General features: G+C 42.6%; 2 protein-coding genes across 2 annotated transcripts in view; one reads left to right on the top strand and one right to left on the bottom strand.

Annotated features, from left to right (window-relative positions):
• The first annotated feature begins 803 nt into the window (after positions 1-803).
• LOC134671928 (uncharacterized) lies at positions 804-5,802 on the top strand. The gene is made up of 8 exons (XM_063529795.1): positions 804-997; positions 1,080-1,316; positions 1,675-1,966; positions 2,854-3,029; positions 3,738-3,860; positions 4,221-4,363; positions 4,503-4,674; positions 5,104-5,802. Exons 1-8 carry the CDS (start codon positions 890-892, stop codon positions 5,215-5,217), a joined length of 1,365 nt encoding a protein of 454 aa, XP_063385865.1. The 5' UTR covers positions 804-889; the 3' UTR covers positions 5,218-5,802.
• Positions 5,803-7,977: 2,175 nt separating this feature from the next.
• LOC134671937 (probable splicing factor, arginine/serine-rich 7) overlaps positions 7,978-10,959 on the bottom strand; it is a 3,798-nt gene continuing 816 nt past the window's right edge. Inside the window, exons 1-4 of the mRNA XM_063529809.1 lie at positions 10,900-10,959; positions 10,200-10,360; positions 9,370-9,507; positions 7,978-8,835 (exon numbers count right to left, since the gene is read on the bottom strand). The exon at positions 10,900-10,959 is cut by the window's right edge and continues 816 nt beyond it. Coding sequence (XP_063385879.1) covers positions 8,103-8,835; positions 9,370-9,507; positions 10,200-10,360; positions 10,900-10,959 — 1,092 coding nt within the window. The 3' untranslated portion in view covers positions 7,978-8,102. The remainder of the gene's footprint in view (positions 8,836-9,369; positions 9,508-10,199; positions 10,361-10,899) is intronic.

The raw sequence follows: 10,959 nt of genomic DNA, 5'->3' as shown, positions 1-10,959 counted from the left end.
CATTTAAATACAATTATTATATTTTAGTCTCAAGTATTTGTTGGATTTATCGATTTTGCTCGCTCAGTACAAATTGCGGATCGGTCGAGCGACAAATCCGACTTCTCATCTCTCAGAATACAATGACATACTTCAACGAAAATGTGTTAGTGTGCGTGTTGTGACACTAGTCACTCGTCCGTACACAAAAAGAGAACGAGGTTTGCAAGATTTGTCTTTGACGTGTGTCATTTTCTATGTATTTGTGTCGTCATTACAGAGGGCCTACCGCGAACCACGTTTGACGTGTTGCCTCCCTGTCACACTTACGTATGAATTTACAAGTGCCATTGAGAGGCAAGACGTCGAACGTGGTTCGCGGTAGGGCTTCTGATTGGATTTTGTATGTAAGTGTGTGAGAAGTGCGACTGTGTGCACCTTCCCCCCGCGAAAAATGGCAGAAAGATTTGTACGGTGAGATATCGCTTGGGCCCCTCCCTTCCGACGTGTCGGAAGCCGGTGTTGCTCGAAGGCAGAGCTTGCGCATTACATGCCGTATGTGCTAAAAAAATTGCACACAGTGCACGTAATCCGCTCATGTTGAGGAGCGGTCTACATTCTACAAGAACCGGTTCCTCGTGGGGTTTCAATATACTATACTATTCTCATATAATATATATTATACGACTCTTTGTTTTACATGCATGTTTTATGGTAAATAAGGTCTTTTTATTTGTATAAGTTTATTCGCAGTCGTATGAAATTACGTAATATCTGAACGCTCCTTTGTCCTGCCTGTCAGCTGTCACCCAGTCCATCTGCAGAGTCTGTCAAAAAATGGTTAATACAAGCCAGGAAAATTATTGAAATAGCTTCTTCTTTTTGAGATAAACAGTTGGATACACTAAAAATGTCCGCTGTTACTGCAGAATATTACGAATTTATTAAAAAGTTGGAGGAGAATGATGACAAATTAATACCAAACCCCTTGGAACAGCCTGTTGAGTTCGAGTTTAATGTAAGTTGTGTAAGATGCGTATGTGCGATATTTAATAAATTTACAATATCACAATTAATTAAGTCTCTAATTACTGTTGTAGAATTCCACGTGCCATGTCTGCAACGGTTATTATGGGCCAAGTTTCGGAGAACCAGTGTGCGTGACTTGCCATGCGTTTCTTTATCCGAATTTTCCGTCGTTTTGTCCTAATTCTTACTACTACAGTGAGAAGACTGACGACGGAGATTCAGGGAATGACGAGCCTTCAGATCTCAACTACAGCTCGGACCGGAGGGTCAATAGAGTCTGCATGGTGCCTGCCAGCTGGTGGTACATAGTGAGTAAAGTTGAGAAATTGTTTATCACACAAATTATTAAATTTAAATATTTCAAAATGGTGTATGCGTTATTTTTACACCTTTTAATCAAGTAAAGATAAAGTAGTTTTTAAAAAGCTAGACAAAAAAATTTAGATGCTTGCCATTAAAACTTTAGATCTACATTATCTATAATACCCTTTTATCACATATGCCACAAGACATTAGACAGACCAGACCATAACAGATAGGTACTTTTAAGACTGTATATCACTTGCAAAGGAAAAGATTAGATCACTGCAGGTTGCTAGCTAATTTACTGTATTATAATTCATTTTGAACATACAATACTTGTATAGCTCGATTACTTTTTTGCAGAATTCTCTAGATAGTGAAAGCCCGGAAGATGAAGCCAGTAACTCTGGCAATGCAGCAAGCGCCAGTGGAAGTGGCAATCACAGCAACACAAATGGGAATGGCTTGCCTCATGGTCCAGACCATCCGGACATCCCTGACAATGAGGAAGAAATGCCTCAACCGCTCGCCCTGAGGCCTGAACCACTGGCACTGAGGCCTCCGCCCTGTCTTGCACATTCGTTGCAGGCCTTGTCTACTCCGCGCCCACCAGACAATGTGGCACCTGAGTTAATAGCACAGTTGCCCACAGAAGGTTTTTATCGTTTTTTTTTTTCAAATTATAGATTGTAACTAAACAAATACCAGAAAAAGGTGGAAAGATTTGGAGGAGGCCTATACCCGAAAGGGGTCCTTAATATAGTAAAATAAACAACAACATCATAATGAAATACTATTTAAGAAAAATAAAGGCTTAAATAAAAAAATAAAAATAAATACCAAGTATTTATTTTCACAAATTGATGTATATTTAATATATTCTTTAGCAGTCTAAATGCCAAGTAGCAAGTCAACCCCAGTAAGTTGACTTGCTTCCTGACATGACAAGGGAGGACCTTAGAATTCTCCATTACTCTTTATTAGTTACTATACTGGAACTATACTTGGACTTGAAATATTTATTTCCATTTATTTATTTTTCTTCTAAGGCTAGGTCATTTATAACATGATAACAAATATTTATTATTATTATTTCTATTTGTTATATATTTTTTTTTTTCATTCTAATCTCTAATCAATGTGACTGGCTTTCATCAGTTTGTTTGCCCATGTGGGTGCTCCTTGCCTTTACTAATTAATCCATTACAATTTCATTTTAAATATTGACTAATGCATTAAGTGACTGAATTACATGCAGATTTAGTTAGCAGATGTTGATTTTCATGTAAAGAAAAAGCCATGTCAAAGCCAAAGGGATGATAAATAGATTTATAGATGTCAGATGGATGTCAGATAGATAGATTAATTTTTTTCTTATTGAAAATTACATGATATCAATGTCACAGTGTTTCCAAATAGCATGAACTCACAAAAAGATCGTCAGATTGTAAACAAGAAATGTAAAACAATCAAATAATCATAATAAAAGTGAAATACAGTAAAATAAAATGTGTGTTAAGATATATCTGTTATGGGTGGCAGTGCTGCTGGGCATCTTCAGCTACCTGGACGACCTGTCGCTGAGCGCGTGCGGCGCCGTGTGCGCGCGCTGGCGCGGGCTGGTGCGCGCGCGCGTGCGGGCGCCGCGCTGGGCCGCGTTCGCCGCGCGCCGCTGGCCGCTCTACCGCCCGCTCACACACAACAGGGACTGGTACAAGGTACGACGAGTGCCAGCTGCCACAGCCAGGGGTGCCAAACAGCATTGCAGCAGGCTCAGCATTGCTCCGAGCAATTATTAGGGTTGGCATCACATGACTTCCTTTTGCGTGCGCGACCACAGATAAGATAATCACTTGATTTTTGACAACCCTAAATAGCCGAAAGGGATAGTGCCATATATTAGAAAGGGATAGCATGATTCGACCCTGACCCGATGTCAAACTTCGGTTTTGTAGCAAGTTTCCTTTCTGTATGGCAGTACTATTATTTATTCTGTGGTTGTGCTTCAGTAGCCGGGTCACGGGTCCACACAGAGCGGGCATACGCGCGAGACAATTTTCTTGCGCACAAAACGGCCAATATAGACGTGCCTCAGCCGAGGCGGAACGCGCGAGCCACGCCTACACTGGCCGTTTTATTTTTTTTTAATCTGCAATCGGCTGTTCTAGCCATCTAGGTTTGTTGTTTTTTAAGTTGCTATTTAGGGTGGTGTTCCACTGAGCACCATCACCAGTTTACGTGGGGGCTTATTGTCTCTGGTCTAGCCCTAGGGTGTGCCATCTTTTTAGCCTCAGTATGTAGTCTTGTTCGTTTGGTCTAGCCGTTTTGTGCGCGAGGAAATTGCCTCGCGCGTATGCTCGCTCTGTCTGTTATTTTTTGTAGTGTCTAGCATAGGACTTACAATTCGCATCATCAACTTTTGTCAGGTGTACCAGTCACTGGTGGAATCCTGTTTCTGTCGCAACTGCCTCGTGCAGATGTGCGTACAGGCGCAGCCGCCCGGCGAGGAGAGCGCGTGGCGACACAACAGACTCCGCATCGAGCTCAAAGTGCGTACCAGATACGTAATGAGTAATGACCACTACTAGACACATCTAAATAGATGGAAAGGAATGTCCCTTGCTCTACCTAGAACTGCGATCAAATTACTTGACAACAGACGCCAACCAGACATTTTAAATTTCCTGACGTTTTGACAATTTCTAAACATTGTTGCAAAGACATACCTAAGGGCAGGTCAGCTATGGTCAGTTGAATTTTCTGTTTATGTGTGTAGCGCACACGCTATAAATAAAGCATTACATAAAATACATTACAATAAGATATACATACATATTTTAAAGTGAATGTGTTTATCAAGTATTTTAATCAAATAGGTACTTTTATTACAATTGTAGTGTATGATTTAGATGATGCGCAACGACCCGCCAGAAGGCATCGCGGCGACGCCGCTGGACGCGCGCTGCTGCCACTGGCAGGCCTCCGTCACCGGCCCGGCCGGCTCCCCGTACGAAGGCGGCATCTTCTACCTGTACATACAAGTGCCTTACGCGTGAGTACTGCTTCAAACATATGGTACATTTCTCATGAGTTTGGTGGGCGTACCGCGAACACCGAAGTTCGCAAATTGCGGAAATCTTTCTCTGTCTACTAATTACGCCTTAATTTTTGAACTATTGATTTATATTCAGGTACCCAATGAGTCCACCGGTGGTCCGCTTCCTGACGCGCATCCTGCACCCGAACGTGTCCCGGCACGGCGACGTGGGCATCGACTCCGTGCACCACAACTGGTCGCTCGCACTCACCATCAGCAAAGTGCTCATCTCTATACAGAGCCTGCTCACGGACCCCTACACTGCCGTTAGTATTTACTCTTTTTACTGTGGTTGTGTGCTGATGTTTCGTGGTTAAGGCATGATTCTTTGGGGTATGTTTACATGACTAGAATTTGTAATGTAATTAAGATTATTAATTTCTTTACCAAAACATAATTTCTTAACAACTATCTACCACACGTTTTATTAGAGCGTATGTTTTATACGTACGGCAAAGGCAAAATGGTGGGATTTTAGCTGCACTAATAAATACAACATACGCAGATAAGTACGTTCAAAGATGTTAGCTAAGTAAAAGAGTTCAGAGGAAAAATGAAATTTCACGTCGAACTCAAACGGCGGAATGTCAAAAAATTTCATTAATGTGAAACTGTGAATATGTGTTAAAGTTTACAATACATATTCTGCTTTTTGTACTTCACGACTAGTGAATGTAATAATGTATTTGTTCCAGGTGTGCATGGAACCGGAACTAGGTGAGATGTACGTCCGCGACCGAGCGCGCTTCGAGAGCCTGGCGCGCCGGTGGACCTGGCGCTACGCCATGCAAGACATCCTGCCCTACTGAGGCCTCGCGTGCGGCTCCTGTGACACAGCCTAAAGAAACTGACCTTTTGGGAGTTGTTATCTGCTAGTTTAGGGTGGCCACATTATCGGCAGAAAAAGCGATACGATTTTGACAAGCTGTGAGGAATTTGCACAACTTTGACGCAAAAAAATGCAACTGAATATAAATTCAAAATGATTCGTGTAATAGCCATCGAGTGCCCTTATCTCTCTCTGGCCGTACCCGCATGACTGAGAATTATGATACTTATCTCCTGTGTATGTGTATGGTAACTATAAATTAGCAACATTTTGTCGAAGGCATATCGTGAATAGGTTTTGATTTATAGTCGACTTGACTGTCGCCTAAAGAAAGTAGAACTTATTAAATGGAATATTTTCTAACCCTTGGCAACACCTGCAACATAAAGCCAAGAGAACAAATTGATAAATATAAAGGCTAACTAAAGTACCTATAGTAATCATTTGCGAATGTTATTAATGGCCAGATAGGCGGGGATGAATAGGTATGAGTAGTTACCCTAAGTAAATCACATAAATGTAACGTAACACATACTACCTACGAAAATAAAACAATGTAATTGAATATTATTTTATTTAAACCATCTTATAGGAAATATCCCGTGATAACTAATTATGATTTTGTTGTATCTTTTTTATAAAGAAGTAATGTATTGCCACTAAGTGTTTCGTTATTCTCCCTTTTTTTCTTCCATTCTTGCGTAAGATAGTCACAGTTGCAGAGCAGCGGCAAGCATTCGGGTCTGCCGGGCGCGCGGCAGTACCCGGGGTAAGGGCTCTCATGCTTCATCATCCATCTTCGAGTTTCCAAGGCAGCGGGAGCATTGTCAATAAGATCTCGTAGTTGGTAAATAGGCACTCGATGCACCTTCGTTTTGAGTCGCAGATTCCCTGGCGTAAAGTAGTGGAAGTACGCCGTAAGCCACAGATATCCCTAAAAAATAACAATATATCCAAACGTGTTTTGACAGTATTTTAACACGAAAAACTTATAAAAATCTTACTTGTAAGTCAACAACTTGTAAACTAATCGAATACATGGCTATCACCGATTAAACAATGCGACTGGGGCTGCTGTAGTTAATTTTAATGAACTGCAATCACTAGAGATAACGAAAATTATTCACGGACTCTACTTAAATGGGTTTTGACAATGTTGGAATTTAGTTATTTGTTTAACAAGGAATCAAAGTTGTTTAGGTACTTAACCTACGTGCTAATATTGCGAAAGGGTAATTAGCGAAAGATTCCAAATTTGAAAGACGAGCGTAGCGAGTGATTCTAAAAGTAGTCTTGAGCGTAGCGAGGACCCCAAGAAGGGGTGAACATTATTGGCTAGTGAAACAAAAATTATCACCACACAATGGCCATCGAAGTCAATTCTTGCAACTGCACCTACAACAACAGTGCCTTCCTGTAGAACGCGACCGCCGGTCCCTGAACCGAGATTTCCCACCACGTCGCCTGTAATCTCCTGAGCGCGATCTCCCTCTAGACCTGCCTTTGGACATGCCACGCGACCGACCACGAGATCTGCCCCTCGAGCGACCGCAGGACCCGCCACGAGATCTTCCTCTCGAGCGACCGCGAGACCGACCTCGAGATCTTCCACTCGAGCGACCGCGGGACCCGCCACGAGATCTTCCTCTCGAGCGACCGCGAGACCGACCTCGAGATCTTCCTCTCGAGCGACCGCGGGACCCGCCACGAGATCTTCCTCTCGAGCGACCGCGGGACCGACTTCGAGATCTTCCTCTCGAGCGACCGCAGGACCGACGACGAGATCTTCCTCTAGAGCGACCGCGGGACCTTCCGCGTGATCTTTCTCTCGATTTACTTCTAGAACGTGAATGATCCGTGGACTGATCTTTAGATAAAGAACGGCTCTCCACCGCTCTCTGATTGGAAAGCTCACCTTGGTCCTGGCGTGAAGTAGACCCGTTTCCACGAATTTCAATGACAATTCCCGAATCCATCTTATTCAGAACCTCCTATTCGTAGATCTGTAAACACAACTTTTTTTAGAAACTAGAGTAAGTAGTTGTAACGCTTGTGCCTGGTGATGGACTGGAGTTGACGCTGGATAGCACTATATATACCCACTACATTGATTGCGTGATATTTGTGCCATGTTGCATGGATTTTACTCAAAATGTTGCAATAGTTAATTGCATAATTTTTCGCAACAGTTTTTTTAATTGTGTAATAGATGGAAAAGTACGGTTTTCTTAGAATAGGTACTGTTGATAGTGATGATTCATTTCCAATCATACACTCCAACTTATGTTGCCGCTAGGGGCTTTTCGCCGGCAGACTTGCTCCTATGAATTTGAGGGAGAATTCAAGTCACGTACATACCTAGTGCAAAATTTCATATTCTGAATTAATTTAGTTTTATAAGCCTGTGTTTTTACCTTGAAACGAAAGACGAATCTCGATCACAGATGAAAATAGTACCTCGTAGGTATATAAAATACCAACCTACTCGTACGTTATAAGGTCCAAAGTTGCATTTAGTGTTATGTTTACGATTTACAACTGTTTAGCTTTTCTGCTAGTTTGTTCACAGAGAAAATGTATTGGGTCTCATACATTCCACGACTCTTCTCTTTCCGCACAGACTCTATTCTGCTTAGCTACGGTTTTTTTTGTTCCATTGTAATATAAAATTTGTTTATTTAGATGAGATGTTTATAAATTCTAAAATAAGACTTCATTATTATTGCTATTTATTTATTTACGCTTATAAGACAAAAGAAAAAATGTCCAATCACAATTCATATAGGTATGTAAACTTAAAACCTCACTTGTCTTGTACAACCAAATCGACCTTGGCCGTCGCGATTTAAAAACAAATCGTGTTACTTATGGAGAATTCGAAATGTCCATGTTGTCAGGGGAGTGCTTGTCCTCCGCAATGTCCGGGGCCTTGTCGACAATTGAAACATCCCTCTCTTCTATGGTGCTAAGGTTGGGGCTGCGCTCGCGGGACCTCCTGTCGTGGGGCGTCTTGGAGTCGCGGTGCGAGCGGCTGCGGCGGCTGCCGGAGCGCGAGCGTTTACGGTCGCGGGACCGAGACCGCTTTCTGTCGCGGGAGCGAGTACGCTTGCGATCCCTAGATCTAGATCTCTTCCTGTCGCGCGAACGCGAGCGCTTTCGAGACCTCGACCGCTTTCTTTCCCTGGAGCGCGAGCGCTTTCTGGAGCGAGAGCGGCGCCGCGACCGCGACCGCTTCCTGCGCGAGCGCGAGCTGGAACGGCGGCGAGAGCGCGAGCGGTCGCGCTTCCTGTCCTTCGACCGGGAACGATCCCTCTTAGACGGGCTGCGCTCCTTGTCCGGTTCCGGTTTATCGTCGGCGGGAGTGGACGCCTTGGATTTAACTTCTGCGCCGTTCCCGTTCGTTTCGACTTCCTCCTTAATTTCTTCTTTTTCTTCGACGTCTTTGGGAGGAGGCGCGGGGGATTTGGATTTGTCCTTTCTCTCCTTCTCGCTGGAATCCTTCTTGTCTTTTCTGTCGCGGGAGCGGTCGCGCTTGGAGCGCGAGCTGCGGTGGCGCGAGCGTGAGCGAGAGCGTCGCCCGCGGTGGTGGGAGCGCGACCTGAAAGGGATAAGAAGTTGTAAATAGAATAAATAATATTCCCATGGTACTAATACTAAATAAAAAGGTATTTTCACGACATTTTTAACGGAAACTGAAAAACAGTAAAAACAAGTACTTAAAATCTATAAAAATATTGTCACCGAAACATGTTTTCAGCATAGCAACTCGAGCATAGCAAGTTTTCAGAACTCGGAATAAGGTTCCTAGATTTTATGAGAGTAATCAACATCCGACTTTCCAAACCTGTGGAGAATTCAGGGCAATAATAGGCGGGCCTAATCAGAAAGAACTCAAGAAACGCATCCCGAGGAAGTGGCCACGCGAACCGGCTCGGTCTGTTTAGGTAGACATCGCGGCCGCGCGTTTGCCATTCCGTCTGGATCTAAGCTGTGTGCTGTGTAGTGAGTAATGACCTGGAGCGATGGCGGCGCGAGCGCTCGGGGCGGGCGCGGTGGCGCGAGCGCGAGCGGGAGCGCTTGGCGCGGTGGCGGGAGCGCGAGCGCCGGGACCGCGACCGGGACCTCGCATTACCTGGAGCGGTGGCGGCGCGAGCGCTCGGGGCGGGCGCGGTGGCGCGAGCGCGAGCGGGAGCGCTTGGCGCGGTGGCGGGAGCGCGAGCGCCGCGAGCGAGACCGCGAGCGGCGCCGGGACCGCGACCGGGATCGGGTTCTGAAATTCAATGTCAAATTGAAATAAAACAAATATTTTATTTACATTTTATTACTCTGTTTTGGCGCAACTTTCGTGTTTTTAATGTTAAGAATATTACCAAGCAATTTTAAGTAAATAAAACACGCCCTGTACTTTTATGTATTGAAATACAACTTTTATATAAAAAGAAAATTCAAATAAAATCAATCACAAATCAAAAACAGACATGAATCTAAATTTATTTTTAACACTAGTTTTTGGGAAAGAAAACTATTGTGACAACATCCCATCTAAATCCAACAATAAATAGATCAGATTCATTGATTGTATTTTCTGTGTAAAGTTTAAGACAAATAAATATGTACCTTGAATTTAAAAGTTCACATATTAGGTGGTGACTGTAGCTTCATACATTATGTTGTAACTCTGGTTCTCAAAAGATGTTTGACCACAAAACCTATATTTTTCTTTATTATCTTTTTTTTTCTTAAAGTTTACTCATCTTATACAATGAATCTTTGCTAATATCAAACCTCCGTTTGTCTTTGGAAAGAAGCCCAATGACTGGATCGATGGCAGCAGAGATTAGGTTCTGAAAGGAAGCTCAGAACATAATCTCTGCTTCAAGACCCTGCACATTCTTTTCCCTGCATTTTCTTAAACTTTACTCATCTTATACAATGAATCTTTGCTAATATCAAATTACAAACCTCCGTTTGTCTTTGGAAAGAAGCCCAATCACTGGATCGATGGCAGCAGAGATTAGGTTCTGAGCTTCCTTGACCCTGCACATGGCTTCTTCAATCTCACGTTGGGCAGCCTCGTTGCTCTTAGTCTGAGGTTTGGATATGGATTGGGTTGCATGGAGCACCTGAATAACAAAGTCCATGTTGCATATGTGTCAAAATCTCAGAAATTTATATAATTCAACAGTCTAAAGCTATTACCAAAAATATTTAAACAAGTTTTTTTTAAGGTGGTGTTAAAAAACTTCAGATCATTAGAACTATGTGGTCTACACACACACATACACATTTCTTATGAACAGTGTATACAACCACTTACTACTTGTTAAGAGTCACACAAACTTATCTACCACCATGCAATCAAAATTACTCTCTTTAAGTCAACATTCTGATAAACATAGATTTTGACAAGAACATTCAAGAAGAAAATAGAAGGAGTAGAAGCTTTGTAAGTAAATCTTTTACTCACTCTAATATTTCTTTGTTAGACAGATAAGTAATACATGAAACTTCATTTAGTTATTTTAGGTTATTTCTTTCTACTCATTAAATTAATTAATAAAGCGAAATTTTAAAGCTATCCAATTATCCACATAGAACACAGCAGTTGCAGTCAAAAGTTAGTAAATATTTATGAACAAAACGTCACAAAAGTTATGCTCACCCGTATAGTTTGACCTTCAATAGTAGAACCATTGAGTTGCAAAGCTTTTAATACACTTTC

Source organism: Cydia fagiglandana, chromosome 16 (assembly GCF_963556715.1).
Source record: "Cydia fagiglandana chromosome 16, ilCydFagi1.1, whole genome shotgun sequence".
NCBI classification, from domain to species: domain Eukaryota; kingdom Metazoa; phylum Arthropoda; class Insecta; order Lepidoptera; family Tortricidae; genus Cydia; species Cydia fagiglandana.
The sequence above is the reverse complement of the archived record's forward strand: the minus strand, read 5'-3'. Positions and strand labels throughout refer to the sequence as shown.

Bases quoted from the DNA above. Each gene is read 5' to 3' on its own strand.
- LOC134671928 (XM_063529795.1), top strand. From the start codon at position 890: ATGTCCGCTGTTACTGCAGAATATTACGAATTTATTAAAAAGTTGGAG. The intron at 1,967-2,853 runs GTTTTTATCGTT...TATGGGTGGCAG, and splicing joins AGCACAGTTGCCCACAGAAG to TGCTGCTGGGCATCTTCAGC. The intron at 4,675-5,103 runs GTTAGTATTTAC...TATTTGTTCCAG, and splicing joins TCACGGACCCCTACACTGCC to GTGTGCATGGAACCGGAACT.